This window comes from Nipponia nippon, unplaced genomic scaffold (genome assembly GCF_047370975.1).
Source record: "Nipponia nippon isolate SJK-2023a ecotype South Korea unplaced genomic scaffold, ASM4737097v1 scaffold_3, whole genome shotgun sequence".
In the NCBI taxonomy this organism is placed as follows: Eukaryota; Metazoa; Chordata; class Aves; order Pelecaniformes; family Threskiornithidae; genus Nipponia; species Nipponia nippon.
In genome coordinates, this window is record NW_028262347.1 from 9,811,567 (window position 1) to 9,832,532 (window position 20,966).

General features: G+C 38.2%; 1 protein-coding gene across 4 annotated transcripts in view; it reads left to right on the plus strand.

Moving 5' to 3' along the window:
• Positions 1-11,211, plus strand: part of SEMA3D (semaphorin 3D) — a 150,320-nt gene extending 139,109 nt beyond the window's left edge. For all 4 annotated transcript variants that reach the window (XM_087764551.1, XM_087764552.1, XM_087764550.1 and 1 more), the window contains exon 18: positions 3,831-11,211. In XM_087764551.1, the coding sequence (XP_087620677.1) occupies positions 3,831-4,244 (414 nt within the window). In that variant the 3' untranslated portion in view covers positions 4,245-11,211. The remainder of the gene's footprint in view (positions 1-3,830) is intronic.
• Positions 11,212-20,966: the final 9,755 nt, after the last annotated feature.

Here is a 20,966-nt window from a genome sequence, read left to right on the forward strand (position 1 = left end):
CCTTTGTCAAATATTGCCAGTATCTATGGCATGTGCTATAATGCAGGTAATGTAATTTAAGGCAAACTTATGTGCTTATCATGAAGAAAAAAAAGTACAATTTGTTGATAAAATATTGTCAAAAATCTGCTCCCACTCCACTAAGAAAAGAAAGTTAATGGTAATCAGTTGCTTAATTTTTTGTGGTTTATAATTTGTTCCCTATTGAACAAAACTATGTCTCTCATATTTAATTTTTATTGTATGCTCAAATTTAAGCACATCTCAGCAAGCTTTTATGAATTAAAGCCTTTGTGCTTCTGAATTGTAAATCCTATTTACAAATATTTTAGGAGAGTTATTGATAATGACATACTGGGGGGGAGGAGCAGTGAATCCACAACTGACCAAAACAAAATAATGTCTTTTCTCTAACTAGTCTTTTCATTTTCCTCGAAATTTAATAAAATATGTTTTACATCTATAGGTCAGGAACCAAAGAGCACATTAAGCATTCAAGTGAAAGGTTAAAGATCTACTACCAAGTAATGAAATGCCAGGTGTTTATGAAACTCCAGAGCCCTGTGGGGGAAAAAGTAGAGAGGAAAGACAGGAAGAGTTCTGAACCTATGGGTAAAACAACATAAACAGGATACTGAAAAGAGAAGTGAGGGGGGAAAACAGTAATGAAGTGTTGCTCAATGCGTGTGAAATCAGAGCCATAATTTCATCCTGCCAGAGGATAAGAAAGGAATGAACAATGAAGGCACAGAGAAGGAGGAGGTGACAGTCACCGTAAATCAATATCCAAGGTTAACACAGGACATTCTGTAAGAATGCTGCTTCATTAAAAATAGGAGTCGTGATGGGCTGGGATTAAGGGACACAACCAATTTAGACTCTGTTAGCTTTCTCTGTGGTATCCCGAGGCAGGGGGGCGGAGGCAACTCCATCAGTTAACACGTTTACAACTAGAAAGTGACGGTTGCTACACAAATGGTAAATAGGCATGAGTAGCAGGGTGCTGGACTTGGGGGTCCAGTGATCTTTTCAAGTCTAGAACTGCCATTATTCTGCCTTCCTTTCACTGAAAATAGGCGAAGCACTCGTAAGGGTTCTTTGGACTGGCACCCAGCCAGCCAAAACAGCCAGCTGGAGATCTTCCAATTGTAGGAGGTACACAGCTGTCAAGACGCTCTAGACTACAATACTGGCAGAGCCACTGATAGGCAGATGCTACTGCTGCAATTGCATCAAGCCGTGAGCTCAAAGAGATCGGTCCTGTTCTCACTCAAACAATGTGGGAACTTGGTCTTTGCATAGTGCCTTATGAAACCCAAATGTCTGGAAAGTAGCTGCTTCGTCCCATCCTTTTCCCTAAATTTCTCAAACTTGGGCAAAAGAAAGAGGGGCTTCCTTGTCATATGGCAACAGCCAAGCCTCTGTGCACTTCCACCTGGCCCCTGCTCCTGCTTCTCTCTATGGAGTACAGCACCACAAGGAAACACCTGCCCTAGACGTATTTCTGCCTACAGATACTTATTTGTGGGTTCATTTATACATTTTATGCTCCTGTTTTTACTGTAAGAAAGGTACATTTACTTGGAATGAAGTGTCACCAGCTGATAAAATTGAGGTCTACTGCCCTACGCTGTAGGTTCCAGAGGTGGAAAAATGGTCTTTTCTAGTCTGTATCCCTGCTGTCTTCTGTGTGTTTGCTTGTGTTTTGACCATGATTTCTCTGGTTTAAACTCAGTGTAGTAAATCAAATGTAGCTTGTGCTCATGTAGCACCTGTTGTCAGGACAATCGATTTTCCAGGAATTTCCTGAAATTAGTATGATTTCACCCTGCTGGTGCCAAGTGGGCATGCTTATATACAGTTTACAAACAACGAAACTAAACTCAGGGTTGACCCAACACCATCAACTGGTGGCAGGAGCCAAAAAATACTTGGCCACAGAACCAGGCCGCCAGAGCCATGTTCTGACCAGGCTTTTGTAGCAGTTGATTTCTTGTCTCTGCTACAGTCAGATCAATAGTAGGACACAGGCCTATATCCATCCATCCACTTATCTATCTGTCCATCTGTCTACGTACCTATGTACCTACCTACCTACCTACCTAATCTCTATGTTGCTGAAGACTGTTACAGCTGATACAGTAGCAAGCCAAAGTCTCTCTCTCTCTCTCTGTGCACGTATTACATATATGTGTATTGCTTTTTCTGGTGATCTCTAAATGGTCTCTCAAATTATGTAACCCTTCCAAAGTCATTATCATAGAAACTTAGATAAGGGTAAAGCTAAAAGCCTTAGAAGGTCATCTCATCCATCTCTTTGCTCCAAGAGACCCTAGTATGATAAAGTACTAGTGAGTTAGAATCATAACAGATGGAGAATCATATGTATATATACATTTTTCCCATGGAGTAGAAGAGGGAATCATGTGCAGATTTTTTACATAAAGAAACAGTGTGTAGCTTACCCACTGTGAATAAATCTAATTTAGTCATCTTTATGCCTCCCTGATCTTCATCCTCTGAAGTTTGCTGGAGGGTCAGATGTGCACTCTGGGAAATTTTCCAGATTCTGTGTTGGTTCTCTCTGCCCCCACTCCCCCCCTTCTTAAACCCACGACTCAGCCTTGTGCTGAAGTTTTTCTACATTATAACAATGCCACCAGCAGTGCTGAGGCTGTGTTTAAGGCCCTGGCTTTGCTGCAGGCTGAGCAAGCAGCACTCCAGGTCCTTTGGTGCCGTTGTGTGCTGCAGCCTCTGTGTGGCAGCAGAACATAGCACGCCTGGGAGGTGACAGCTTTGGACTAGACCAGGATCATTTTCAAAGGAAATGCTGGTGTTGGACACTGGGAGTTAGGGCTCTGCTTTCTACTTCCACCTCTGCTACTAATCTTTATATGGTCTTTGGCAAATCACTTACCTTCTGCATTCCCCAGCTGCAAAAATACTTAGGTGCCCAGTGCCACATCCTGGATATTTTTTTTTTTGGGGGGGGGTATGCTTTTTTTCAGTCTTGGGTTATTTTGGAAATAATTTTCAGATCACCAGGTATGTAACTTACCTGATGGTGTTACTACTTTAAGGTGCACCTTATTTTTAACATGTGAGATCGTGCTGTATTTTTTGAAATATTTCCATTCGTAAGTGAAAGACTTCAGCTCTCATTTACAATCTCATTCTTTTCTTTGCTTTTTTTTTTTTTTTCCCTATAAGTTCTTCATAGATCTTAAAGTCAAAACAAAATAATTGTGCTGGGTTGTATTCGTCTAACCTCACTGGGTGCTTTTAATCTCTTCTCAATGAGTCAAAGCCAGGATCAAATTCCTTTTGTAAATCCCAGTTGAATAAGATAAGAATCACAGCATTTCACTCTAAAAATCAGTAATAGTATTTATTTTCAGTGTAATAGAGACCCAGCACTCCAGATATATCCAGGCATCCTGGTATATTGGGTGTATTACAGATACCTCAAGAAAAGCAGTTAAAAAATGGATGGGATTTGTGGCACTAGGTAGCTACCCTTCCTAGGAGAATGTAGTCTAACTTACTGCATTGTGGTGTGATGAGTATTACTGTCTGTCCTTTCAGCTGTGCAACATGTATCTTTTACTATTGCATCCTGAAATGTCAGTGATACAAATGCTATAGTTAGGAGCAGAACTCAGACATTGAAAGGATCTCCTGGTATCTGTCCCAGCTGCACATGCCCCACCATGTGACGGGGCATGCCATGTGCCAGCCAAGCCTTTCGCCACCTCAGTATTGCGCTGACATGCGTTCTGTTTTTGCTGATGAAACTCACATATCGCATTCTTCTTTGTCCAACCCCACAGCTGAAGGCTGACGAAAGGATCATCAAAACAGAGCACGGGCTGCTGATCCGCAGCTTGCAAAGAAGGGATGCAGGAGCCTATTTCTGCAAAGCCCAGGAGCACACCTTTGTCCATACCATCATGAAGCTGAATTTAAATGTCATTGAGAATGGGCAAATGGAAAGCACTCAGAAAACTGAGGACGAGGAGGGCCGGGTGAGGGATTTGCTGACAGAGTCCCGGCTGAGGTACAAGGACTACATCCAGCTCGTCAGCAGCCCCAGCTTTAGCCTGGATGAGTACTGTGAACAGATGTGGCACCGGGAGAAGCGGCGACAGCGGAACAAAGGTGGTGCCAAATGGAAGCATGTGCAGGAGATGAAAAAAAAGAGAAACCGAAGGCACCATGAGCCAGCCAGGCCACCATCTACATAGTTTGTAAATGCTATTTAAAGAAAGGACATTTTCCATGAAAAAAAAAAATACTGTGTTCTGGTTTTGTGCATCTTGCCTATAAATTAGTACTGCTTCTTATTGAGATCAGATAACTCACCGTCACTGTTAATCTGTATGAGACTGTACAGTGGGATTCGATACCAAATGAGATGTTCCTTATTGAAGTACCACACACCAGGCAATAGTTTCAAATGCATTCATTAATAAGAAAAGATGTACACTTTTAGCTAATTTCTGGGTAGCATGAGGCTACATGAGCTGTGTTCTATACTTCCTGCATAACTTTCACATAGGATTTAGTGTCCGTGTTCCCATGTTAATATTTGCTGCCACATTCCACCCCAGAGGTGGCTACATTTCAGGGGAGGGCAGCTGTATTTCTAGTTCTTTGGCATCTTTCTGAATAAGAAGCATGGTAGAAATGTGTGACAGATCTGCAAAAATACCCACTAATTTACCCATTGGGCTTGTATACAGGCACATGGGTGGGGTTTGCTAGCACAGAGAGGCACAGCAAAAAATCAAATTAAGTATTGGCTTAGGATCAACATTCATTCTCCCCATAAAAAAAGAGAAAGCATAATCATAGTTTAAGAGGGGAATTATTGAGCATTACTCATTAGAGTTGGAGTAGCCAGCAGTTTGCAGTCCATCTGCTGAAATGAAATGTTGACTCTAATTGAAACTGCCACCGAGATGCTTGGGAGTAAATTTCCTAAGTGGTCTGTGGGAGGTATGTGCACAAATCCTATTAACAAATAATGGGATTCCTGCCTGCACCTCTCCTATCTCTCCCAAGGTTTGACTCTGACTGTTTCTCTGGCCCTTTGCTAGCTTTGTTTGATGCAGAAGAAAAGAAAAATAAAAGACAACAACAAAGCTAAAACAAAAGACGATGAGGGAAAATATTTAGTGGCTGAGACCAGTGCTCTTGACACAGAGCTGACATTCCTCAGATGTGTGTATTCTTTGGGATTTTCTCCCAAAAGTCTTATGTATTTTTAAGTTGAAAATTTGCATTGTTGGAATTAATACTTTTATTATAATTAAATAAAACAAAAGATGTCCATGTGTAAATAAAAATTCTAAGTTAGAAATTTGCTATATACCATAATTTCATTTGTAAAGTGTTCCTTGTTCCTTGGTTCATATTTTGGTTTTAATAGTGTAAATTTTTCCATGTAAGCAAGATTCATTCTTGTCTATTTTCCATCAATGTGATTTCATTGATTTTATTCCTGATATGCAGCAACAAACACAAGCTCAAAATCAGGCCTACTGTCTCTTCTCATGAGTCACAGCCCCCCTTTCCTCCCTTCTATCTAACCTCCCTCCGTTTTGCCTTTCACGCCTTTTTGAGTGTGAAATGACAAATTAGCCACTTCCTCACATGGAAGAGAGCTTTGATGGATACCAAAACGACAGACTTTACTTGTTTCTCATGCATTCTACAGATCTTGAGAGCAAAGTCTGTGGGAAACCCGTGTAATTGGTGTGCACCTCGTTAAGGAACCAAAAACATTGGCTCTGAAAGCTGTAGATTCGCCCTTGCCCATGCTGGTGTTTGTGTCCGCATTCAGTCCCTGATCGATGGTTGTGTAGAACCAATTTGCATCGTTGTTCATTTCTTCTCTGTTGAAAGCAGATATGGCAAAGTGTTTGTCAGATTTCAGAAAGGAATCTCAGCTTACCCACGTTTCTTATAAAACCCGAAAGCTGAGTTTGCATGTCTTGTATAAAAGCCAGCGATACCATATGTCATTAATTTTAGATGCTTTTTTAATAGGAGATGTATGAGTTAATTAGGAGATATTAGATAGCATGCATACAATGCTTTGATAGTGTAAAGCACTGAGTGCTAAATATTATAAAATACATCTGTGGGGAGCAGGGAATTTCTCAGCACAGGACCTTTAATCAGCAGAAAGACTGATGCTGAAGACACTAACCAGTCGTACAGTATTTTGAGAACACGCAGAGAACTTCTTGGCATTTTTGCTGCAAAATAATGTAGGCCAGTCATTTCACAAGAGGCTCTTCATTTTGGGTACCTTGATTTTAAGGCCAATTAAGACTACTTAAAGGAGGTATAGGGGGGTATTAAACTACTACATATAAAGCACCCTAAGACAGGGATACTCAATATTCTTGGCTGGAAGGTTATGCTGTCACCATAGAGAACCAGCCCAATTATTTCTTATTAGATTTTTATCAGTCCACAAAGTCCCATTTCTCTGACTTAAGTAAATGAGTGGAACCACACCAAGGCTATGGAATAACAGGTGGTCTGCATTCACATGCACTGACAAAGGACCTACTCTTCTCCCCAGTGGTGACACAGTACTTCAACTATTGCATTTCAGACAACTCTCATCACATGTTTGCCTACTTCATAAAAAAGAAAATCAATTTCTTCTTCCATATTTTTTCTCCTCCATGAAAACTAAATAATCTGACTTATGTTTAGATATGATTGGGGGTATGTATTCTACAAATGAAACCCCCCCCACTGACTTTAGTAGAAGTCTGGGATGACTAAGGGTCTCAGTGCTGGGATCATTAGATTTAAATGGTTGAATTAAAATGTTATTACTCTTAAAAACAATTTTCATTTCTTTTATTTCAAATGTTGTTGCAACGAGATTCTTCTTAAAGAAATTACCTCATCAGTCTGGGGTACAGTGGTAGTGTAAAACCCCAAGTGAGATATAAGGCCTCTTCCATCATGGGAAATAAATTCAATATCCTCCAAACCAGTGTGTTGTATTGGGTTCATGCTACCCCAGGGAGCATATTTAATAATATTGCATAGGTAAAACTGTGTTTTGATACACTGGGTAAGATGTATGCTATAGCTGGCAGGGCTAGCACAGGTCCTCATGCACAGCAGGTATTACACATGCAAGGAGGCCAGAGGACCTTGGAGACCAGGGAATGAGAGGGACAGATCAGGCATCACTAAAGGAGGTAAGACAGGGTTTTGTGAGACAGGAGTAGGAGCAGGAGGAGCAGTGGGTCTTTCCACAACCTGCAGTCCCAGAGAGGGGTTCAGAGGATGAGCTAGCCCAGAAACTGTAACAGGAGAAGATCTCCTCTTTTCAAAAAATTTCTTTTTCTGCATAATTTAAAGGCTCAACTCTGTCTGCTTAAATTTCAAATCAATGATTTGGGGGTCAGCTGGGCTGCTGTGAGCTGTACTATGAGTCACAACAGGCCCATAGTTAAAATGAAACTGAGCCTTGACTCCTTCAAGAGCTCCATAAAAATGAAGTTAAACCAAGTTTTGGTCCAGAGTGGAAAACAGTTGCCTCCACCTTAATAACTGTAGGTTTTAAACACATCCCTTAGCACATATGATACAGCATAGATATTTATTTACATATGCATTCAACCGGGAGTCCAATTATTAGTACATTATCTTTTCCTTCAACAAAACCTTTCCATTGACCCTACTTTAGCAAAAGGTCAGCGCTGGACTGAACTGAAGTGATTTCAAGCAGATTCTTAGAATAACCAGCACAATGTGAGCTGAAGTTATAAAAATGCTGAAAACTGTCATAAGCTTTAAAGCCCAACAGGGCCCTAAACTTTGTAGTGATCTTGCTGTCAGTTAAAATAAAACAGAAAATGGGATTAGCAGAAAAAGGAATAAAGTATTAACACTTATTGTGATAAACTAGTTCCGTTACTGGAAACTGTTCCAAGAACAGGTGTGAATATGTGTTCTTGCCATAAGCAAATACTTTTCTCTCCAAGCAGTTAAACTTACATTGCTTGAGGTATCTAAGAACCTGAATACTTTCCAGTTCATACATAGATTTTGGACCTGGTTCTTATGTCACTCATAATGAAGTAATTAGGTTAAATGCAACAGATTTCCTCTGGTTCATGTGCTTTTGAGATCAGAAGATCCCCACAGTTCAAATGCTATGAACACTTTAATCTAACCATTATGGGTATTGATCTGCATTTATTAATTCAGATAATGAATAATTATTCATTATTATTACTCATTATTCCTGTAATGAGCCCGTGTCTCATAATAATGTCTCAATATTTAATAACGACTAATAGAAATTGAGTTTACTAATGTTTTGTCATATGACCATATGTGTATAGGAGTGTGTTATCTTCTGTTCATTTTGTAACAAAGGTTAATTTGCAAAAAGCAAATATGATTTCAATAGTCAAGGTTCAGCTCAGCTTCCACTGACGGCAGAGATTAAAATCCTTCTGGAACTGAATCATAGACTAAGTAGACCATAATGTATTTATAGTGTGGTAGTCAAACACCCAAAGCTATGTGTTGTTCTGTAGAGTATATTGGCCTGGTTCTTCTTGCACACAGTTGTAGATGAGACTTGGAGGTCTAAGGAATTACATCTGCATGAATGGAAAATTAAGCCCACATGTCTCTCTAATATATTCTGTTACATTTCATAAACTTTAAATGGTCTCTGTTGTAATATTTTACCATAGTGTTGCTAATATTACCCTGAACTAGGCTTCTGTCGTTAGCTGAAGTGTGACATTCTTTGCAGTTGTAATCCAGATTTTGAGGTTTGTAAAATAAGTTCATTACAGTAACAAAAAAGAAGGCATGGGGAAAGAGTTTAATTATAAATTCTACAGGCAGATTTGTAAGATTTTATTTCTATACATCAAAATAGTGGTTATCCTAAAATGTGTTAGAAACACTAGTATTTCTTTTTCTTTTTTGGTCAGGTAAGGATACATAACAAATTGTAATCTTGAGTTTATTACTTGCCAATGTGTGGCTGAAACATCTGGTCTGACAGCTGTAGCAAGACTGGATTTTACTTGCTTGCTTTTTGCTTCCACCAGTTAAGCCCATTGTCTCCTGCCTTTGAGACTTTCTGGTCTGTCACGTAACCCCACTTTTATATGAAGGAATACTCAGGATCTGGTGTTTCTTCGACATATAAACATCCCTATAAAGTCATAGTATCGCAGTCTGCCTTCAGAAGATGACTTTCCTAAGCATTAGCTTTTGCATTCAGTTGCAGATGCAAACCAAACACTGTGAGGTAAATTGGAGACCAGATGGGGTTTTCATTTACAAAGGAAATTTTTGGGACTGTTGCTTTGAGCTCTCCTTTCTCTTTTTGCTTATGTGGTTGCTGTGTATAATTCTCCAATTTAAAATCAAAGTCTTTTGTGCTTTAAAGCATAAGATTTTCCATGTGATGTAAAAAAAAAGCAGAACATTTCCAGGTGATTTTTTTGGTGATATGGACTGCTGGTTAATCATTTCAAACAGTACAAGCCAAGGAAATCATATGTCTAGCCATAGATGGTTGTGATATTTGTAAGGAGTCCAGACACATCTCAGTTTTGGTGGTGTTTCATATTCTCTTCCCTTCCTCTTATGGTATATGAGTGCTTTGACTGGGGTTTTGGGGGGTTTACGGAGATGGAGTAGGGTTTTTTTTTTGTTTGGTTGGTTTGGGGTTTTTGGGGGGATGTTTTGGCATTTTGTTTTTGTTTGTTTTGTTTCAGGGGTTTTTGTTGTTTTGTTGTTTTGTGTGTATCTGTGTGTTTGGTTTGCTTTTTGTGTTCTACTCATTTTTTTCATGTTATTTCTCCTACTAAGAGGAACCATGCCCAAAGCCAGATGCTTTCTGATGGTGCAACATATGACGAAGCAGTAAGAGGAACAGAAGGCTTGGGCAGATATTTTGGTATGAAGACAACATAGTATATTTGCAAGGGAAAAAGTCTTCTGGCTTAAACGACTATGCTGAGAGTATAAAGACCATTGTGCCATTTCTCTGGCCCAGGCTGAAGTTGAGGGTAGATTTACAGAAGGTATATTTTTTAATTTCTGCGATATTGTCAATATAAAGAGATCTAGAAAATCTAATCCATTATTAGGTCTGTTATCTATACTTGCCAGAAATATCAAAATAAAAATACATGAACAGAATTGCACAGTTTTCCACGTTCTGAATTTATTTTCATATTTTAGAAAAATTTATATTTTAAAAATGCTGTCATTTTCATTTTAAAATATGTTTATTAAAAATGTTTTTCACTAAGAATTTTTTTTTTCTTAAAATACTTTTAAGATCTGCACTTTCAAGTCTCTCTTTGCAAAAACATCAGAAAAAAATGGGAAAGTTGTAAGTGGAAGTGGAAAATATTTTATATTTCCATGTGGTTTCAAAAAATACAAAGAAAAAGCAGCATCAGAGGTTGTTCATGTCCTCTTTTGGAGACTTTATGTGACTTTCTTCAAGAACATTTTGTGTAGAATTGAATTGTAATAATCACATTTTAAGACTGCCTGTGAACATACCTTGGCTGTAAAAACTGGATGCAAAGCATACGAATCTATGAAAATACAAATGAAAAATCAAAAAAGATTATCTCCAAATGTTTATATATTTTTTTCATTTTTGATGATGCATGCATCTCTGTTCCCCTCTCCCCTAGTGACTATCTCAGGATGTATATTGGCTGGGAAGAAAGGAAGAGATTACAAAAGCATATAACCTCCAAATTCCAAATTCCAAAATGAAAACTCATGCTAAATGGACTGGCTGCAAGGATTATGATTAATACCTCACATTTGACCAGTAAAGACTATATTTTCTCCTAAGGTGAAATTCATCACTCCTTCAGAAGCCCAGCAAATTAATTGCATGCCATACACCTTCTTCTTTAATTTGTAAGGCGTGAGTGGTACTTAGGTTGACTTGGTGAGTGAGGCTGATTTTCACTCTGTAGTATAATTATTTATAGAGTAATAAGACTGAAACATTTTGATAAGAGTATCTATTTGTAAATGATGCAGCTCATTGAGTTGATATGATAACTGAAGTATAGCTTAAATAAGCTATGTGTTTGCCATGCCTGCTGTTTTACTAAATATTTCAATCCTATATGCAAAAGTAACGGAAACAAATGTATATTTCGTTCGTACTATAATAAACAGCAAATTCAGAGTTTTTGCTTCTTTTTTAAACCCACATCCAACTACAGAGTAAAATATGAGATTTCAGAGAAACAAAGTCTGCAGCATGTCATGGAAATGGCAAAGATATTACTACAAGGTTCAGTAATCTAAAGTGTTTTACTTCAGAAATCTTACCTGAGTAAGGACTGTCTAAGATTTACCCTTCCACCGAGGATATGCCTAAGACCAACAGAGTGAGTCTACAGAAACAGCTTAGAGAACCCATGGGCCTCACAGCGATTTAGATTAATACATGCAAAGCAATACACAATAGGTAGCTCTATGCTTATTAATTTAAACTCAATAGTAGCTTTTTAATGCATGCATTTCTAGGTGATTAGTAGCTACCGTTGTCCTTAAAGGCTGCACCGGAATTGTGTTTTACAGTTACCCTCAAGCCAAATTAATCACCCATCTGTCTTGGACTGCCTCAGGAGCACCTTTGGCTCTAAGGGAATGTGACTGTCTCCCACCCCTCAGAGGGTTTTCAGGATGGGGATAATTGGGGAGAAGGAAGGGTTGTTCTTTTTTTAATCGGGTATTGCTGTCTCTGTCCACAGTTATGGGGAGAGGGAAATTTTGGAAAAAAAAAAAATCTTTAGGAAAATAAACAGGCTGACTGGTCCACCTCCTCTTCTAGCCTTCAGTGCAGCCCCCTGTGTTTCAGGGGATTTATTAAAGGTTGAGGAGGCTATTTTGTTAACAGACCATCAGCATGTTATTTCCAAGGACATCCGCATTGGTGCACTCAAGGATGCCTGATTCCCAGTCCCATGCTGTGTCCATTAGACCACGATGCTTCTGACCCTTTGCTGGGAAAGGTCCCAGGGTATTGCTGGCCTGAAAGCTGACGCCAAATCCCAACTGCAGCAATAGCATTCTGCTCACCTAAATTCCACCTGCAGTTGCAATTGGATATGGTATTCTTCATTTCCGAGCCTGAACTCTTGTTTCTGTGTTACCATGCACTGCTAAGCAGCTGCTGTGTTCCCCCACTCCCTCCCCACAGGTGGCTGTATTTGATAATGTCTCATGTAGGATCAATCTTGGTCCCATTGAAGTAAGTGGGAATTCTGCCAGCGTGTCCCAGATCTGGTCCCACATCCAGCTGGTAAAGTACTTTCAGCTCCTGCAGGAGAAGAGGTGCTCTGCACAGGCTGGCTGATTACCCAGGTTCGTTAGCAGAGGCGGGTGTCAGAGAGAAAGAAAGAAAGAAATCCTTCAGCTTCTTTCTGCCACCACTTGCTCAGTAAGAGCTTAAATGCCGCACTGTTTTGTGTGTAATCAGAGAAACAAAAGCTAATTAAGCTGAAATCTGTCATTTTCTCTGTAAGGGTTTAGCAGGGTCAAACTTCAAGACAATTAGTGATGAGTCTCAGGAAGAAGTACACAAGCTCTTCTGCAGTTACTCAGAAATATTTCCAGAGTTGATTTGCTTCCTGAGCTCTCTCTGCTCCACTCTTTTCAGTGCGTGGTGCCTCTTTTCAGGCCCTTAGAAACCAGAAGGGCTGTTAGCTGAGGAAGTCCATGCTTAAAGTAAGAGGTATGAGGTAAAATCCGGCCCTTCATGATTCAAATGGTGGGAAGTGTTCTGGGATGTGTTCACACACAGAGTCCATATGTACTGTGAAAATAAGTGACTGGGAGCTAACAGCCTGTTCATAATCATTTATATTTCTGCAAAGTAAAACATGGTGTAGAGGATACTTAAGGGTTCATATATTTTGCACCACTGCGTCCATGTAGTTACTGTGTAGAGTAATAACCATATTGGTGCAGAATGACAGAGTCTGCAGTTCCTAAGCACATTTCTGCATGAATGCTCATCAAATACTGGACAAAAATGTACACTAGCTTACAGAGGACAATTTATGAAATGCTAATACACATTATCTCCCTCCCTGCTTTTGCTTAAAATTCTTTATAACCATTTGTAACTGAATATATAATGGAAAAAGTTAGCAAGCATTTTTAAGAGTTGCTAGATGAAACTGAAGTGTTGTTAAGACAGGAAATGACAAACTTTGACTCTTTGGCCAAAGTTTGATTCTTTGCCTTGCAATAAAAGTGTTAATGGCTATCATTTTTTACATCTTCCAGTGTCGCAATTACATTACATTGCAACTACGTCTTTCAGTGTTAGATGTGTTTCCACATGCAGGAAACAAAATCAGCAGCAAAAGACCAAGCTGCTCCTTTTCTGCTTCTTTCTTACAGGTGGGTGTGGTCCCTAACTTTCTCCCAGGAAAACTTGGCTGTTGTTTTCTCCCTCATAAAGAAAACAACGACAAACACTCAGTGTTTGGACTGTATCTGCTAACACATACTAGATTTGCTTCTCTCCGTGCCTGGGACTGTTGTCAGTGATTTCAAGTTGAGCACAGGTGTTGGCATGTGCACCACTGAAACTGTTGTTTTAGCTTTGGAAGTTGACAGCTTGAGCACATTGGAAGCTTTTTAAAAATACTCACATGAGAGTCATTGTCATTAAGGTTAGTTATTTAAGGAAACACAGAATTTTGTTATGTAATCAAAGTAATATACATTTGGGGTAATGCTGCATTACAGGGAAGACTGGTCACAGTATAAAATTGTTGCTCCCCTTAAGGGAAAGCCCTTAGATGTTGGTAGCCAAGGTAAACTTTGCTCCATTCCCCAAAGCACAGCATTGGACCAAAGCTTTTTGAAGAGCAGATTTGCAGCTAAGTAATAAGACAGTTGCAGGAAACACTGATAATTCTCCTGTAATGGAGGAAAGACTAGAAATTCCCTGTCGCTTAATCTGATACAAGTCAATGTTCAGAGTGTATCTCAATTTGTGTCTTCCAACATATTTTTAAGGTAAGGAAGATAGGGTATGCATGGTATACCTAGAGTATACCAAGGATATGCATGGGCTGTGCTGTGTGAGAGCTACTTTAGCTAATGCCAAACAGGAAGATGTATCTATTACTAGTTATTACATGAAAAAGGTGCCACTGCTCCCAGTTACATGGGAAACAGTGGTCTGACCTTAATAATGTAAAATTGTAGATTTGGTGCCTATCCTTCTGATTCTCCATGTGTGTATCTGTGTAAGGCAGTGAATCTAATGTATTGGAGACAAGACGTGTGCTCAGAAAATCTGTTGGGCCTGAAATAATTGCGTAAGTGACCCAAACTGGCTGTGTGACTGCAACATACACAAGGATTTGTGGATTTGTGTGAGTCAGTGGGGCACTGAGGGTAAACCCAACACGGCATGGTACAAGACTTATTAGCTGCTTTTCTTGGCAACAAGCAGGATTGCCAGTTGTTGTTAATCTAACCATCATCTGCTTGTTTGGTTTTTTTTTTTTCCCCCCACTTTTCCAACACCTTTTCAGCTTTGTGTAGGCAGTCCAGTCATAAAGTCCAGAACAAAAAAATACATTCTGGAAACTAAGCAGCTAAAGCTCAGGAGCTGTGTGGCAGAGTGTCAGCAAGTGTTATTAAGGATCTAGCCCTAAATCACAAATTTAACATTTGTGGTACAGAGAAATAAGTGAACTCTAAACCTTAAGATATTGGCTAGCAACCTAGCTATTGAATTAACCTTTTTCTGTATGTATCTGTCTTTTACTGCAAAGACAAATTCTGAAGGTGTTTAAGCTTCAGTCAAACGTTGTCATCTGCAGGATGCCACTAGAAAAAGAGGATTGTTTCAATTAGATTGAAACCCAAAGTTTTAAACAGGAAAGAAGTTATAGCATTTTTCAGTTTTCAGAATGTTCAGATTTTTCTGCCTGAATGAAGTTGTGAACAAAGCCAAAAACATGAGACTGTTTAGCCGGCATTAAGGCAGTTTTAGAAGGAGAGAATACGAGTCTCTGTTGACGTACCTCCTGTCCACAGAGAAAGTAATGGCAGTAGAGAATATGCTGCCAGGTCAGAAAATTATAATTATATTCTCATTTTGGATAGAATGGACTATGAGTAAAGTACGTTGCACAAAACAGGCATATTGCACCTTTCATTTCAAATTACTTTCTTTTCTGAAAAGAAAATTGTAGAAGAACATGAATAGGCAACAATCAACCCTTCTGAATCTGTATATTGTTTCCTTTGTCTCTTTCCCTTCCAGCTGGTAAGCATTTTTATTTTCTGTTATATTTTTTTCTTTCTTATTCCTGAGGGGAAGGCATATTGTCACGTGGACCATGCTTCAAAGTGCTTTCCTGTCTATAGGATTTAAAACATGGTGAAGAGGGTAACAATGTTTTATTTCACTTAATACAATCTAAGCTCCATTTTGTAGAGGTGCCTTTATCTCAGGAATTCACAATTCACTTGTTGCATACTTCAGCTTCCCTCCTTGGTCCTTTTCGATGTCACTAAAACAGCATATGAAAGTCCTCTGTGATAAATGAAAACGCTCTGGAATATGAGCGGTAGGAAGCACAAGCTATTTTACGCACTGATGCAACTCCATTCTGTTCCTATTAAAAGAATTTTTTTCATCGTGAGTGCTCTTGTCCTTTTTCTCCACACACGACCCTAAATCTTCTGGGTTTTATTTTCTAGCTTTTGTTGTTTGCGTTATATGTTCTGCTTTTGTTTAGACTGTAAGGAGACCTTTTTTATTCATAACAGAATGTAGGATTACATTTATGGATAGAAGTTATTTGAAAGAGGAAAACATAATAGTAAGAAACTGCCAAAATTTCAGACATAATATGGGAAGCTTGTTTTATGCAATGTGCAACCAGTTGTCTAAATGAAATGACAGGAATACAAAGACCTGGAAAGTATATGTGGAAGACAGCTGTATGTCTTATACTATATTGCATTTTGTCATACACCATGGTTTTGCAAAGATGAATCTTTTTTGTTTGAATAATATAGATTTACATTTAATCACAAATCCGAACTTCAGCTGAGGCATATATGTAAATAATTACAGTAACAGGAACTGTTTAAGAAACATGTTAACAGCAATACATGTGTTAAGAAAGTTGAGAAAATTTAAGGAAATCTTAGCCTAGAAGAAGTGACCAATATTTTAGTGGCCACACCACCTTCTTTGGCAGTGATTTGATATGTGATACCTGTTGGAGACAGAAATCGAAAATACGGAATCTTGATCAGAACTTTTTGGGAACAATGAGAAATGTATACATGAATTTTAATGACGCATCCTAAAACATATTAGGACAAGGTAAGTCCTAAACTAGCTGAGTGACTAAGGACTATGTTGTGAGTGTCATAAGCATCATTGTTTCAGAGGTGGCAGAATGAATAAAAAATCTTATGCTGAAATGAAAATAATAGCAATTTTTTCCTTTCTCTTGATAAAAAACTAATGGAAATGATAATGTGTTTTCTGGTACGTATTATTTTTGGAAAAATACATCTGTGAACGTGCTGAGGGTCTATTCAAAAAAAGAAATAAGATACACAGATGTTGCATATTTGTCCCTATGTCTTTGTAGATATTGTTGCAGGACCACAATATTTAAAAGGAAAAAATAAAAACCTTTCAAAGCATTTTCTGAAATGCTGTTTTATAGCCCATACACAAGGATCTTATTTTATTACAAAAGATATTCTATCAAAGGCTATTGGCAAAAGCCATCATTATCTCGCTGTGTCATTTGTAGCTTTACTTCCTATTGAAATATGGGATCCATCTGCTCACTGATCACAGGGTAACAGCCATCATTCCCACTTGCTTATCATAAATGATATATCTGAAAGTACCAGAAATGTGATGGAGTGCAATCCCAACCCCTGGTCATTCCCTTACATCATTCATAGTTAACTTAATTTAGGCCAGGCTGATATGCCTCCAGCATATTGACTGAATTCCAGCTTCAGTAAAGTCAGTCTGATCCACTCAAAATTTCCAAGGCATGCCTAAAAATCACACCCTCCTTTATTTATTTTCCTAATAGCCTATTTAAATTTGTGCCCCATTTAAGTGCTGTGTTGGTACATTTGAATCTCACCAATGTTCTTTAGCTTACTGCTGTGCTGTAAGCACAGCTTTGCTAAACCTTCAGATGAGTGTATCACAGAGTTTGAAGAACCATAGCTATGAAAACTGGCACACTGAAGACCAAATGCATGACTTATCAACTACATGGAAGTTGGTCAGAGAATAAATGAATTTGAATGTCACTAGAAAGCGTAAGTTATTTCTCTATAGGCAGGCTGACCTATTTTCAAATTCCAAGAGGCCTGTATATAAGATTTTCTAAATAAGAAAACTTCATTTAAAGAGTCTGACTTGGGAATATGGAGTTAGCACCAAAAATCTGGTCTTTTGCACTCTTATTGGTATAGGTGATATAATAAGCAGCCATGACTCAAACTGCAAGCGGGAAAGTTTCCTAATTGTGCTGTGATTCATAGATTGTCTGAAAGTTAGTCCCATAAATGGATCTCATTCCACAACCATTAACCCTCTGTCTCTCTTCCCAACCACTTGTCCAACCTTGTAAATAACCTAAACTCCCAAATTTTAAAAAGGTGTTTTGGAGCTCTGAAGAGCCTTTTGGATACACCTATCTCCAGCTTTAATTCTATAGTCTGCTATCAATATAAATTTGTCTGCTCTGCCTAGCCAAAATGTTTATTCAAAGTTTATTCAATTGAAAACCTTCTCCCAATGAACCCAGCCATGAACATTATTCATTCACGAGTGGCACAGAAGTCTGCCGAGACATGGTTTAGTGGTGGACTTGGCAGTGATAGGTTAACGGTTGGACTCAATGATCTTAAGGGTCTTTTCCAACCTTAACGATTCTATGATTCTATGGATGGCCAAGTGCTGCTACCTCTGGTTCCCTATTAACTATACACAGCCAGTAATCTCTCAAACTCCATACCAAAATTGCCTAAACCATGTTTTGAGGATAAAGGGCTAAAGATATGTCCTTTTATTTTTCAAAATTCCTTGTAAATTAATTGTTTGAAGTGATTAAGACAGCTAGTAAGATATAATAGACTCGGAGTCCCTGTCTCCTGCTTTGGCAAAGAGAGCACTCTTCAACCTTAATGCAGTATGTGTCAGCAAAGTACAAAATTATTTGTGCTACTGAACGATTGCTGCTTTGTACATTCATTTAACACATAATGCAGTACATGGGCATGGTCATAAATTCATTTTGCTTCAAAATGGAAAAAAAAGCCCCAGAGCTGCACAGTTATTCCATGTGCCTTGACCAAAGACACACTCTCACTGCATAATTTTAGAATCCCATTTTGCTGTCTGACCTGTGCTAAGTAGGACTCTATTAAGCGAGTTGTCTTGTAGAAGTCTTTTGACCTCTCCATGATTAGTTAGGAGATGATGTAAGTAGTGTTGAAGAAATGGGTTGTAAGTCATAGTCTGACATTATTCCTCACTAAGCAGCTTCTGCGTCAGAAAATAATTCAATTGATTAAAATGAAGCAACTTCTGTTCTATACCAGCATTTGAAAAGGCTCAGGCAAGTTTCAGCTAAGCTTAAACCTAGAGTTAACTGTGTAATTTCACAGTGTAGTAGATACATCCGAATTTTGTTTGAAAGCTTCAAATGGAACTATGTAAACATAAAATTAAAAAAAAATCCTAGATTTTCTGCCAAGTATTTTAAATGTTTTGCTAAGTTGTTCATTCAATTTTGCTACTCCTTCTATAGAAGACTTTTTAAAATGGTGTGTCTCATTATTTCAATGTTTTTAAATGTCAACGAGTGTAAATATCAAACAGCTCCTGTGTTGCCTGGGATGAGCTGGGGAAGAAAATGACAAAAAACAAACAAAACCCAAACTCTTACTTGCCGATGAAAGTGAAACTTGCTCTGAAATACCTTTTTCATGTGTGTGTGTGTATTTTTTTCTAAAAGCGATGATTTAGTATTGAACATGGAATATTTCCTTTTGCTTTGGAGTGCAAGAATAAAAATCCAGTGGAATTATTTGTTGATTTACATTAAGATATTGCCATTAACTGTGAATTCAGTGTTTCCAGGGTGTCTGACTTCAAAGAAAAGATTTTCAGAACCATGGCATTAAAAAATTGCTAGCATGATCATGAGGAATTGACAGAAATACTTTCCTTTTTCTTATTTCCAGCTAGGAAAACACTGCTAAGCATCATTCCAATGCTTTGTGGAAACAGATGGTATGTGATAGCGAAAGACTATTTCAGTCTAAAATATGCTCACTCTTTTTTCTTATCATTCTTATCATTTTTGCCAACTGTCCTTCATTATAGTAATTTGTGTGCATATTTTCTGTGGAGTCTTCTTTCAAAAACATAACCCAGACCTTTAACATTTTCTATGCTTCTGTGCGGAATCAGATCAAACCTGGGTCACCAAAGGAAAGATGCTTATATTTTCTGTGTGTGCATTTTGCCACCCTGTTCATATCATTTTAAAAATCTAGTTAAATCTACACAGACTGGTTTCATTTGTGCATTTAACCTCTGCAAAGGTAAGGCCAATAAAGATCATATCCAACTGTCACTGTGTTAGATCAAGATCTCGGGCTAAACATATGGTACAGAAAGATTTAAGTATATAACCCTCGAATCTGGATTTGTGGCATAGAATTTCTGTTCTTACTTGGTAAAAGATGTGACTGTCAACAGCACAATTTTCTCAGCTTATATAGCGGGAAATCTGGCATGACGGTATATCAGTATATATTATAAATAGAAAAAGACCAGGCTTTAGTATGCACTCTCTTCGAATGCCCATCAGTACCACTGAATAATTTAGTAATTAGACCTGTCTTTATCCAATATAGGACAATTTTACTAACTCCTACTATCCTTGCAAGACAAATGCTGATTGACAGCAGAAGCCTTTTTTGCTGTTTTTCTATAAGACAGTATGGAATAGTAAAGTGCATTTCTGTTGATTTCCTCTACTAGACACCTCAACTTCTGGAGACAAAGTATTACATCAGGATGAGTGGCTAATCTGGCTAATCTAATAAGTGTGGCAATTCCTATGAAAATTAAAATCTCCCTTGAGTTAAATATAAAAATAATTTTAAAAATAAGCTTAAAATGACTCTTTTTTTTTAAAAAATATCCTCCTTTCTTCTGCCATCTCTACCAAAACTCAATGCTGTGGCTATACTGACAATGCAAAAGAAAATTTTAAGAAACAGATCAGGAAAACTTAAAGAACTAGAACAACAAAAGTATTTTTTACTTAAGTTTTTTTTTTTTTTTAATATGCCTAGATACCCTGGATTTCAGCCCTGTATTATGCCCCTTGGTAGGGGGTGCGGGGAGAGAGAGAGAGAGAGGGGATGTACTAGAACAAGACTCAATGTACTCAGAAAGGTAGCATTTCAGAGGAAGAAATGGAAAATTCTGCTTTCCAAAAGGAGTCAAATTTAATGATGTTCATTATATTGATGTGCCATTATAAACAGCAAAATCTTTCCTTTGCTGATACATGTATGGCTTTTCAGGCTGATTTTTATAACAAGGGAAGGCTTCTTATTTGAGGATAATTAATCTCGCTCACAGATTTTTTTATAGATCACAGGGGTTTTTCCGTATGTCATGTTCTTAATGTAGATTCCATCTTCCACTGTGAAGTTATACTGAGTTGAGTAACTATTTAGATAACCCTCAAAGGCAATACTTTCCTGCAGACATTTGACTATTGTGGTACGAATAATTAAAACAATTTACTTTAGCAAAAAGTAAAAATAAAGCCCATTTCTGAAAGAGGAGAGGTTTTTATTCCCATGCT